This window comes from Myripristis murdjan, chromosome 9 (genome assembly GCF_902150065.1).
Source record: "Myripristis murdjan chromosome 9, fMyrMur1.1, whole genome shotgun sequence".
Lineage (NCBI taxonomy): Eukaryota > Metazoa > Chordata > Actinopteri > Holocentriformes > Holocentridae > Myripristis > Myripristis murdjan.
Genome location: NC_043988.1, coordinates 29671868 through 29684171, shown reverse-complemented (window position 1 = coordinate 29684171; position 12304 = coordinate 29671868). Strand labels below are relative to the sequence as shown.

The 12304-nt window shown below is 45.1% G+C and overlaps 1 protein-coding gene across 3 annotated transcripts in view; it reads left to right on the top strand.

The window, feature by feature from the left end:
* The window catches only part of taok3a (TAO kinase 3a), a 91077-nt gene that overhangs the window by 68984 nt on the left and 9789 nt on the right, over positions 1–12304 (top strand). For 2 of the 3 annotated variants that reach the window (XM_030059865.1, XM_030059867.1), the window contains exons 13-15: positions 2067–2264; positions 4547–4684; positions 11783–12019. In XM_030059865.1, coding sequence (XP_029915725.1) covers positions 2067–2264; positions 4547–4684; positions 11783–12019 — 573 coding nt within the window. Of the gene's footprint in view, positions 1–2066; positions 2265–4546; positions 4685–10958; positions 11136–11782; positions 12020–12304 lie in introns of those variants that run through there. The other variant, XM_030059868.1, reaches the window with a different exon arrangement.

Genomic DNA, 12304 nt, shown 5'->3' with positions numbered 1-12304 from the left:
GGATATTTAATGATTCTTACTAATCAAGAAAAGACCTAACATTTTAGTGATCTAACATAATACCAAGAATTGCAGCCCTTTTGTTGTTGTTATTATTATTTTTTAACTATAAGTAATGTCTAGGTAGTTCTGTTTGATCGTTTTTTTCCAAATTCTAGACGAAAAAAAAAATAGTTTTACGCTCCTGCCTTTATTTATTCAATGGATATAAAATTTCGCTCAAAGCACTGAATCATAGTGTTTACTCGAATCGTGGTTTACACGCTTAAATCAAATTTAATTGCTGTCAGGCCAAAGATTCACACCCGCACTGTTTTGAAATTTCATCGCACTTGGGAAGAAGGATTGATTGCTTTCGGCTCGGCGTCCGGGAGCCTGCATCTGCTGCCCAGCGGCTCAGAAGCTCACACTCTCCATAACAGAGGGTGAGAAGGACATGGCAGATCAATAGTCTGAAGTGATGTGATAGAAGGAACAAGAGGGCATTTCAAGGTAAAAGATGGAAGAACCAGACGCTGTGCTTTAGTGACATAAATATCTGATTTTATCTTGTTGAATGTGGCCGACTAGACCAAAGCAGGATAGCTGATGACTGTTCTCTCCCCCAGTCCTGCATTTTCACATCACATCAGACAGCAGCCCTCGCCTGTTAGGGTTAGTGGTAGGCTGACATTGGAGCTGGGCTGTCCCTTAGTTGACCTGAGACAGGATGAACAGGCATGGACACCCAGCAGCCATTGCAGCCGCTGTCACCCAACACCACGTGACGCAGTTCAGGCCGGCCACTAGACCCCGCTGCAACAAGACACCCGCTGAAGCCTTCGCCGACAAAATATACAGTCCCAGGCCTCGCTTTGTGGTTCCAAGGGACGATGAGCCAGATAAGCCTTTACAAAGCCTCAGTGTCGGGTCTGAAGATACGAGTAGATGATTAAAATGTTAATGCAAGACACTCAACCTCATCAGAGAGCCCGCTGCCTCTGAAAGCAATTCAGTTTGATTCCTTGTGGGCGCTTTTTATCAATCATGTGCACACACACAATCAAATGGACTTGTCCAATTAGACGCCTGCGAGACACCTCAGATAGATAGGCAGGCATTAACATAAAGATTGACAGAACACACACACACACACGTACAAACACATAAAGACACACATCTGAACAATCAGCATGACTTTGACTGTAATGCTCCCTGGAGGTCGTTGTTTTTTTTCCCCCCCTTGTATCGAGGTCAGTGGGTTTAATGAGACCATTTGGCCAGGTCTTTTCATTCTGGGGGTGAAGGACACGGGAGTGTATGTGTGTATATTTGTGTGTCCAAGAGTGCATGGATATGTGTACATACAGGACACAACCTAGAACAGAGACATTACTTTCAGTGATCAGGAAAATGTAGATATGAAATTATGGCCAGGAAGCAACACCGATTTTTTGATTAATCTCAATCTTCATTTGAACAATTTGATATCGAATTTTAACATCCCAAGATCAAGCTTTTAAAATATGCCTTTGTGCAGTGGATGTGTGAAGATGTTTGCCAAGTGTTGTTTGTAGTTTGTTGCCTCCCGTCCTGCAGATGTTGTCCACTGGAGCTTACAGCGAGTCAGCTGACCAAAGTCATCAAGGTTAAAGGCTCATGTCTTGGTGTGTTTTGGGTTTTAAAACCATCATGGTCAAGAAGAGTCAGACAAAAGCTAAGCTGCAAAATTGGTATTTTAAGTGAAATATCCTTAACTGAGTTGATATTGAATCTAATTGAAATCAGTTCTGAAATGGAGGATCTTGATCTTACAACCTTGGAAATTGAAATCAAATTAAATCCAATCAAATCAGGAGAGTACCCAGCCCAATACAAAATCCTCCTTTTCCCACCATTGGGAGAAATACAAAGTTAAGACAGTTTACTTTTATTTCGGACATGTGACTCAGGGCTTTTGGCATCAGTATCAGGTCAAATCTAGCCAGGTATCCTGAGTAGGTATGCTTTTACATGCATTCTTGTGTGTGTGTGAACCATGTGTGTGTTCATTGTGTTTATGTGTATGAACGCGTGTCCATTTCCAGGACAGCGAGGCAGCCAGCTGTAAGATGAACAGCCTGGGCAGCAACCACTCCATCCCCAGCACCTCGGTGAGCACAGGCAGCCAGAGCAGCAGCGTGAACAGCATGCAGGAGGTGCTGGACGACAGCTGCTCCGACATGACCATGATGCACCACCAGGACTACGACAGCACCCTGGACTCCTCCCCGCACACCAAGAAGGTAGAGGCCAGGAGAGAGCTTCGGTTGTTTGATTCAAAGTCAAGCCAGACCACACAGACGAAACAGAATCAGTTTGAGAAACACACTGCAAAAAGTCAAAATCTTACCAAGATTATTTGTCTTATTTCAAGTAAAAATGTCTTATTTCTAGTCAAAATTTCTCATTACACTTAAAATAAGGCATGATCAGCTCAGAAATTACTTGTCTTTAGACAATTTTCACTTGTTTCAACTTGTTTAAAGTGAAAATTTACTTGAAACAAGTGAAAATGAGCTTGAAACGAGAAACAAATTTTGCCAATGGAACAAGCAAATTTTTACTTGTTCACTTGTGTCACAAGTAAAAATTTGCTTGTTCCATTGGCAAAATTTGTTTCTCGTTTCAAGCTCATTTTCACTTGTTTCAAGTAGATTTTCACTTGAAACAAGTGAAAATCGTCTAAAAACAAGTTACTTCTGAGCTGATCATGTCTTATTTTAAGTGTAATGAGATATTTTGACTAGAAATGAGACATTTTTACTTGAAAAAAGACAAATAATCTTGGTAAGAGTTTGACTTTTTGCAGTGCAGACCTAGAAACTAGAAACTTCTTGGATTGTCTCTCCCTCCACCAACACTGAGCAATTCCTTAACTTGCCGTTACACCAAAAGACATCATTCCTATCACTTACACTTGAATAATCCATCTTAAAACACATTAACACTATTGGTGGATTGGCCTTTTTGAATTGGGCTTCCAGTGCCGTTTTATTGTTTGATGACATTTTATTTTAGTTATTCCAAGAGCCAAGAGCCAGTCCATTTACATCACTGAGAGGCATGCTCAGCAAAGGCACAATGGCGTACTATTCAGCAATTTAAAACTGAAACGTTAACTGCCAGATTTCAGTATTGATCCCTAAAAATGAAGGAGGAAGGGCCTTGTTCTGGCTTCAGAAATTTGCAGCGATGTTAAGCCAACGTACAGGGAGAAATCCAGCACAGAAGAGGGAGAGCTCCATTGCCAGCCTCTGTTTTTAAACAGTGTTCATGTGTTTAAGGCTGTTTTTTCTTTCTTTAAACTCCAAGTTAAAGTGATGAGTCAGCTCCACAAACATCCTTTCAGAGTCTAGAATCAAGTCTCTATCTGCGCGGCCGGGATTATATTGGGCGGCATTTTCCCGTAATATCTTTGATGCCGCGGCTGCACAAAACGAAGGTCAGCGCAATTAGTGAGACCCTGATTATTGCCCAATTACAGGTACGGCATTCAGTATCCATCAAGCACAACTGCATCCTTTCTTAAGGTAATAGGTGTGCGCTCAGCTAATGGAAGGAGCACACAGACCCGTACAAACATCCGCTGGGTTTCTCTGGCCGTTTTCAGGAGGATGTGTAACTCCGACACACACACACACACACACCCACCCACACACACACACCCGGCCTTCTCCATCTGAAACCATGGAAACCATCGACACACTCCTCACTCTCCTGCAGAAGGCTTCAAGTTCATCTCCGACACCGTTCGCACCCAGAGAACAAAGGCTCTGTACACATGTCGACAAGCAGCACACACACACACACACACACCCTCCGCCACTCCCCTCTTTACCACTCCGTCGTCCTGCAAGCACACACACACACACACACACACACACAGCACACGTTTACACAGAGGTCAACACAATGCCTGACATTCTCATTGAATATTCCACATTACTTCAAAAAGCGGAGAGGGGATGGCTGTCATTGCTCTGTCATTCTCTTTCTTCAGCTGCTCTTTGTATTTTGACGGCGTATGAATAACGATGTCACTTCATGAATAGGCAGCCGATGTGTCGTCTCGAGTTCGGCGGAGGGGGGGGGGGCAGCGAGAGAAAATGACACGGTTTGTTTTCAGATGCTGATGAAGTTCCTTCCTGACTTGAAGCAGCTCCTTGGTCCCTCGGGCTCGTGAAAATATTCAATTAGCGCGCCGCCGAATGAACTCGAGATTTTGACATTTCGAGATGTTTGCGAGGCTGCAGTCGTCACGATTTTAACTTTAATGCTGACGATTCCTATTTGAAATTCAGATGCTTTGACTTATACGTTTCTGGGAAATTTTGTCTTTAAAAATAGTGAATTTCTGTGAGTATTCTCCCTAAGTGTTGCTGTGTATAAGCATTTTTGGGGAGTGAACATCCAAGAGTTGCCCTGCAGTACAGGCGTGTTTTACACCTGGATTGCTGCAGGTGTATTTAATCATCAATGTGGAATGAATCATTACCATCCACTCATTTATGTGTGTCTGTCCCAGGACCACCAGTACAACTGGGATGATGGGATCCACAGGGACCACCGGCCGGAGCTGAGGCTCGCCTCCTCGGACAAGAGCAGCCAAGCGCACAACTACAAGAACCAGGGACGCTTCGCCACCATAAAGTCAGCCTCACTGGTAAGACTGGCGCCGCGCTTTCGGAGGTTTTCACTCGTGCATTTGTCCTTGAAAAGTAATATACCTTTTTGTGGCAAAAAGCTTGAGAGGTTTGTGGTTTTCTTAAGTCCAAATTCAACTCAAGGTGCTGACACCAGGGCTCCCACAGGTCACGGAGTTTCTGGAAAGTCATGAAATTTTCTAAAAGTGGAATAGATCCGCACTTTTTGCAGATAAAAGGTTGACAGTCACATAAATAATATGAGTGCGCGTCTCTTCTACTTTCAGGTATTTGAATATACGCAGTCAGTGCACCTGAGTTTGGAGAAATGGAAGTACACCGGATATTTTCTCTCATTGTCCAAGTCACTGAGGCACAATTGGGAATCATGGATTTTTTTTTTTCAACCTCAATTTAAAAAAAAAAAAAAAAAAAAGTTATTCATCAGCCACAATATTTATTTTCCATTGTGTTGACATTATGTTCACTTCACCCACAGAGTGAAACACAACTATAACTTTAATAATGAATCTGAAATGTGATTAAAAATTTTTGTCGAGGGAAAAAAACGTTACGTTTTGTTTATGTAAGGCATGGAAAGTCAACATTTGAGTCGTGGATCACTCAGGGATTTTTACGCCAGACACTGAGAGGGAACCTTGTTTTACATTACCAGCAGCATAAACAAGGTGCAGGTGGGGGTTCGGTCTCTTTCACTCCCTGTGAATGTGAAGGACATGACGTGAAGGTGTGATGTAATGCCACTACTCTTAAAGATCCACATCCGAGCAAAATGGTATCGATTTAAAAAAAAATAAAATAAAAATGTCTGAGAGGAGCGTTCGGACTTCACTGGAGAGTTGCCTCTGCGGTGTCACCTCTTTACTCAGACCTTTTTCCCACCTCTCTCCTCACCTGTTCGTGATTCATTTTCTGCTTGTTCTCTTTTTCTTCATCCTCCTTTTGCCTTTCCATCTGTCCATCCTGCAGCCTTTCCCCCATTTTTTCCATCTCTCTCTCTCTGCCCTCCGCTCTCTGTTACGGATCCCGATTTCTCTACTGATTTTTTTTTTTACCTTCATTCACCTCTCCTTTGTTTTCTCCCACTCGTACTACGCTTCGCATTACTGCTCCCCTCCTCCCTCCCTCCCTCCCTCCCTCCTTCCTTCCTTACTTCCTCTCCTGCACTTGATAATACATCATTCTCAGACCCGACTCAGTGTTGTGAATTGAGGGGGGTGGAAATTCTCTCAGTGTATTTCTGTGTCTCTCTATCTCTCTCTCCCTCTATCTCTGTGTCTGTTGTCATGGTAACGAGCTCCAGTAACCAGTAAGTAGTTGTTGTGATTGTGTGTGTGCGTGTGAGTGTGTGCACGCTTGTGTGTGTGAGTGCGTGTGTGTGTGTGTTTGCCCTCCCACGACCCACTGGTTTTAATTGGGAGTCCATTCTGTCAGGTCTTAAACCAGACATTAGATAAAATTGGCAAGGAAGATGTGAGTGTAGCCTCTGTGTGTGTGTGTGTGTGTGTGTGTGTGTGTGTGTGTATGTGTGTGTGTGTGTGTGTGTGTGTGTGTGTGTGTGTGTCCTCGTACTGTCCTTGACCAGGACCACTGATATTCCAGCGCAGTTTTTTCTGTTGACCGCCCGTCTCCATCGTGTGTATTCACACACACACACACACACACACACACACACACACACACTACCGGGGGTTGTTAGTCTTTTGTAATTATTGTTGGGGGTCCAAACACAAAGTGCTGAACCATTTTTGTTTTTGTGCAGACAGTTGCTTCTGTCTTTCCATTCTCCTCCGCTTGAAGTATCTGGATCTTTGAAACCATTCGAGCGAAAGACACCAAACTTTGGAAATCTCACCCTTTACTCGGGCAACAAAAATTCAACCACTTGGGTCAGATGGTGGCGCTATAATTATACTTACATTTCAATCTTTAACCCCTGGATTGTACGTATTTTTCTAGATTCCCTGGATCCAGTTGCATATATATCCCTAAAACTTCCATTGTGCCCCTGGGAAGATTTTCTGCAATATTGCATTTTCTCATAAACTGTGTTTAGCTACAAATTTGGTCCAAATTTGGCCAAACAAAGTTACTTTTTCAGATTTTTGATATGTGATACCGATGATACCGTTTTTTTTTTTATTTTTATTTTAAAGTTCGCCATAACTCAAACACATTAAGATATTAATCTGAAATTTTAGACACCTGTTTAGTGTTGACTGAGCTCATCTCTCGACGCACGTTGCATTTCATCACTAGGGGGCGCTACAATTGTGAAAAGTTGATATTGCATAAACAGCATGTCTCAGTCAGAGAATAAAATATGATTATGATTGATTAAAGTGGCATAGCTTGTTACAACAATTCTTGCTTTTGAAAGATTTTACACTCCAAACTGAAAAAAAAATCATTAAAATACACTGCTACACGTCAGCCTATAGTTAATTCAGAAGTCCGTCACTCTATATTTTTCAAAATATGCAGCATCAGTCAACATCTGTATCTCCAAAATTGTTCAAATGCTACCAAAATTAACACACACATTCTGTAGACGGTAGCTATCAAGTGGTTTAAATGGTGTTAAAGTGGGTCAGACAGTGGTATTTTATTTTATTTTGTTCTGTATGCACATTTTCTTTTTCGCTCAGATCAGACTTTACCAAAATATTTGACAGTACACCCAAAACCAGCAGAATGATGTGTGAGGGTTCGAATCCCCAGGTGGCCCAGTCCTGCTTGCTGACAGTTTATGTGGCGTGTTTTCAAGTCATGGTAAGTTGAAGACTGCCTTTTGTGCTTGGACCCATGCTCAACGCTATTTTAAATCACGGCGTCATCATCACTCTTGGTCATAAACCGAGGCATCGATAACAGCCGTAGGATCCACTCCAGCTGGCAGGGAACGGTTTGTGTTTCCATCGCGGATCATTCAAAATCAGAGGGTTGGAAATAAAAATATACCACCACTATGAAGCAAGCTCCTTTAAAACCGAAGCCACTGAGACACCAGTAGACATTGACAGAATAATTCACCCTAAAATACTTAAACACTGTTAAACAAGGAACTGTTGGTAAAAAGCCTTGCATTTCTGAGGCCCTGTTGTCTGGTGGAGTGTTTTTCTCTCTTATTCATGTGTAAAACAGGCCAAATGTAGACTACTTGACTCCCAAGTTTTTCTTTTTAACGTGTTAAAATGAAATGTGTTCACTAAAGAACAAGGAGAAAATCTCTCTGAAATAATGGATCCCCTTCTATCTCTATTCTTAGCTCTTAATTTATTTATTTTCCATCACTTCTCTGCTACATGATCATTTCAGAGTCACAGGAATATTGTCGTGGCAGCGCTGTTTCCTGTAATCTTGGTAATTAGGAATTTAAGATGCTCATCATCACATGTGAAGCCATGGTGGATGAGAACATCTGGCCGAGATGTGATGTAAACGACAGAAGTCACACATGGCGGCGGCGGCTCGGTGTAACTGAGGCTGTTTGTCTTGAAAAGCGGCGGCTTCATACAGCCACATTATCTCCACCGTGTGATAGCAGCAATTCTGCCCGCCGGCACCAAAGAGATGACATCATCGCTTTCTGCCGAGCACAGACGTCCTCAGCTTGGCCTCGACTCGCTGAGACTGGAATCAGCAGGTAGAGAAAGAGAGGAGGAGGAGGTGGAGAAAAAGAGAGGGAGGGAGAAAAAGAGAAGGAGAGAGAGAGGATAAATGGTGGTGGTGGTTTGGGGGGGGGAGTAGATGGGGAGAGTGATGAATCGTCAGAGAACAGGGGAGCGAGGAGAAGAAAGAACCGAGGAGGAGAGAAGGAAGATGAACGCAAGGAGGGAAATAAAAGGAGGAAACAAAACCATACCACCACCATCAAGTATAGAGCCCTGAAAAACAGAAGCATAGAAATGCTGGAATGAAATTAAAATTGTTCCTATTTTCTAAAGAGAAACAAAAGAGCCGGAGACGAACCGCGAAAGAATGATGGATGGGTAAATAGAATGAGCAAGATGGCAGGAGAAGGGAAAGGCACAGACGACAATGAGCAGGGGGATAAGAACGACAGAGAGAGGATAAAACAGAAGTGAGACAACAGAACAGTGGAGATTGAGATATTGAGAGCCAGAAAGACAGAGAGAAAGAGAGAGAGAGAGAGGCGACAGGACAGGAGGGTGGCGAGCTCTATCACCCAGAGGTGACATGGAGCATCAGATAGCAGCCAGGAGAAAGAGAGATGGATAGAGAGAGAGGGAGGGAGAGAGAGAGAGAGATGCAAGGAAAGAAGGGCACAGAGTCCTGATTGATCTGGAGGTGGAGAATAGGGAGAGAGAAAGCGGGAAGGATGAAGAGGCTGAGAGAGAGGAAAGGTGAAGAGAAAATGAAAAAGGGCAGAAGAAAAGGATGGATAGACGGAAGAAAGGGAAAGAGAAAAGAAGGAGGGTTGAGGACAGGGTGAGGGGATGAAAAAAGGGCACTGGAGATGGAGAAAAAAGGGGGAAGGGAAAGGGCACATGAGATGGAAAGATGGAAGATTATAGAACAGGGGGGGGGGAGTGAAGGAGAGGGACCGAGGGAAAGGAAAACTGCAAGTAGGCGACAAGGGAACGAAAAGCAAAGGGGAAAGAGGGACGAAGGGATGGGAGGAGAACAGAAAGAGGGAGAGAGATGAAGGAAAGAGAAAAAGAGCAAGGGAGGGCAGAGGGGTTATTACAGGTCAAAGAGAGCCACTGTCAGACTGTGGAGAAACGAATGAACCTCGTCTGCAGTGCGACTCCACTCCAGCTCTCCTGCAGCCTGTGAACTCATCGGCGTATCGGCCACAGCACGGCAGATTTCAGACGCGTTTTCAAGACTAAAAGTATCGAAAACACGCACGTCCCAACCGGCTGGTCGTTTTTCAGTGATGGCTGAAAAGACTCGGGGTTTGCAGGTCGTCGACCGTAAACCGCACAGGTTGTCATTTTACCAGATGCTCCTCCGGTGTGGTTTGCATCCCCTTTGAGTCCCAAACAAACAGAGGAGAGCGCTGCGCCTCCCCTCCTGTGCCTTCATACAGGAAGACGACAATAAGCAAGGGGCATTGCAGGGGCTTCTGCTTCCTCCGTTGAGCCTGATGAGTTCCCCACATGTCGCTGCATGTCTGCGGCGGTGTTTCGGCCCTGCATTTTAAAGCACAGCAGCATCCCCTTTTCTGCTCTCCGGAGCCGCTGACAAAGAGTTTAAAATAGGACACACTAATCACAATACATGATTAGTCACATCAACCGCACAGCCGCTCACTTGCATCGTGTTGTTTTTGAAAACCGAAGTTGGCGAGAAAGCCGCTCTTCGCACTTTCGGCGTGCGTCTCGTGGGAGGAAATATTTGCATTGTTTTGCAAAGCGTCCTCCTCATTCAGCAAGTTGTCTTTTTTTGTTGTTTTTCGTCGCTCATTTTCCTCAGAAAGACGACACCTTGACCTTAATCAGTTTGACTGTTGTGTGCAAAGCGTCTGTATGCTTTCTTTACGGTGGAGAATTCCCTCGGACGGATCATCCTGAATCGACCGAATACACGGACATTACTTAGATTAATCGGTGGATTCCTGCTGATGCCACATTCACCACGTTCACCTTTCGCCTGCATACCCCCCCTCCCTAAATATCATGATCTCCCTTCCAGTCTCTGAGCCTTGTGTGAAAAGGCTGTCACATGACGGGACTTGGCCCTCTGTGGCAGCATGCAGGGTGGCAGTGAAGCAAGTGACTAGGATTGGGAGCCGCTGTTACAGTAGGGGTATTGATTCAGCATCAGATTAAGAGGGGAGATCAACACCCCCCCCTCCTCCTTTCCCACTGCCCACCCCTCCCTTTCCTTCTTCATGCTCTTATTTTACCTCTCATTATTTCCATATTTCCCTTTCGCCTCTAACTCTCCCAATCGCTCTCCATCTGCTCTTTTCTCCCTCCCTTCTCCTTCGCAATCAGCCTCCCCTCCGCTCCGTCTCTCTCCTCTGCGTCCCTGCTCCACTCTAACCTCCGCCCCACCCCACCCCCCCAACTTCTCTCACTCCTTCTCAATGAGGTATTCATGTGACCCACCTGCTGTCCGCCGCTTAGCGTTAGCCCCACTAAAGAGCAGCTCTGTGCTCTTGTTGGCCCGCGGAGTCGGCCTGCCTCATTCACAGTTCATACGCCTGCCTCTGCCTCTGCCTCTGCCTGCCCAGGGCGCGAACCAGGGGAGGGGTGGGGGTTGGCGGTTGGCGGGGGTCGTCGCCCAACCGGGGGGTTTCGGGGCGGCATCGGAGCTCAGACAGGGTTCTGTCAGGCATACGTTGCCACACAAGGCTTCTGGATGCTGGTGCGCTTGGCCAACGTCGCCATCATGTTTGGCCTAAGAAGTTCGGGCGGGAGTTACGAGAAGATGAGGAGCGAGTACTACCTGGATGTGGAGAACCCTTTCTGTCCTCAGGTTGGTGCGTGAGTGGGTGGGTTGATGTTTTTTTTGTCGAGGAAGCTATTCAGCGACGGCACGGCTGCAGAACGATGCCAGCACGAGTGGCTTCACAGGTTGAAATATAACCTTTCAGCATTTTGAAGTTGTTTACATGACTTTTTTTTTTTTTTTTTCCTCAGTCTTTTTGTCTTAAAACTGGCTCAGGTCCTCTGTGGGTGCCCGATCTGTGTAGCGACTGTGTATGTGAGATGGTCAGATGAAAGAGCTTTTGTTGGGCTGCACTGGTAACCTCATCCAAATAGGGAGCCTACGGTTTTCGCAGTATTCCCTCTCAAGGTCTTTCTTTATTTTCAGTTTCTGACTGAAACTCATCCCTTGCCTTTGTCAAACTGGCAAGTGATATTCACTGATTGCAACAAATCGAGAATAATAAAGTGTGCCTTCAGTCAGCTCCCTCTTGGACAAATTAGACTGAATCACCAGATTGTTAATGTATTTTTTAACGCGGACATCTGACAAATTTGGAGTGCTGCTGTTTTGATGTTCCCCTGCTATTTGATACACTTCCTTGTTTTATGCATTGACTAAAGATGATTTTCAGTCCCTCAGATGTCTCTCTGACCTCTTTTGTCGCCTGACCTCAACGCCCTTTTGCCTTACAGGTGACCAAGCAGATCCACGAACATGAGCAGGAGAGCGAGCTGCGTGAGCAGATGTCAGGCTACAAGCGCATGCGGCGGCAGCACCAGAAGCAGCTGATCGCCCTGGAGAACAAGCTGAAGGCCGAGATGGACGAGCACCGGCTCAAGCTGCAGAAGGAGGTGGAGACGCAGGCCAACAACGCCTACATCGAGCTGGAGAAGCTGGCCAAGCGCCATGCCGTACATACCGAGAAGGAGGTGAGACGTTGGATGGGTGGTAGGGTGGAGATGAGAACAAACGCATAAGTACAACACCTAGATCGCAGATGATGGTGCAGTATGATGCACCAAGCAACAGTTGGCTGTGGGATAAAGTCTGCCATGACAATAAGAGATGTGGGATGGGGTGTGTAGGTTGGGAGGGGGCATTCCTTTTGCATGATTATGTTCCCAGGGAATTGTAATCATGATGGTCTTATAGAAAGTACGCGCTGGTGGAATGTTTGCTCATTAACGAGCTGAAAAGCACATTTGAAAATCCTC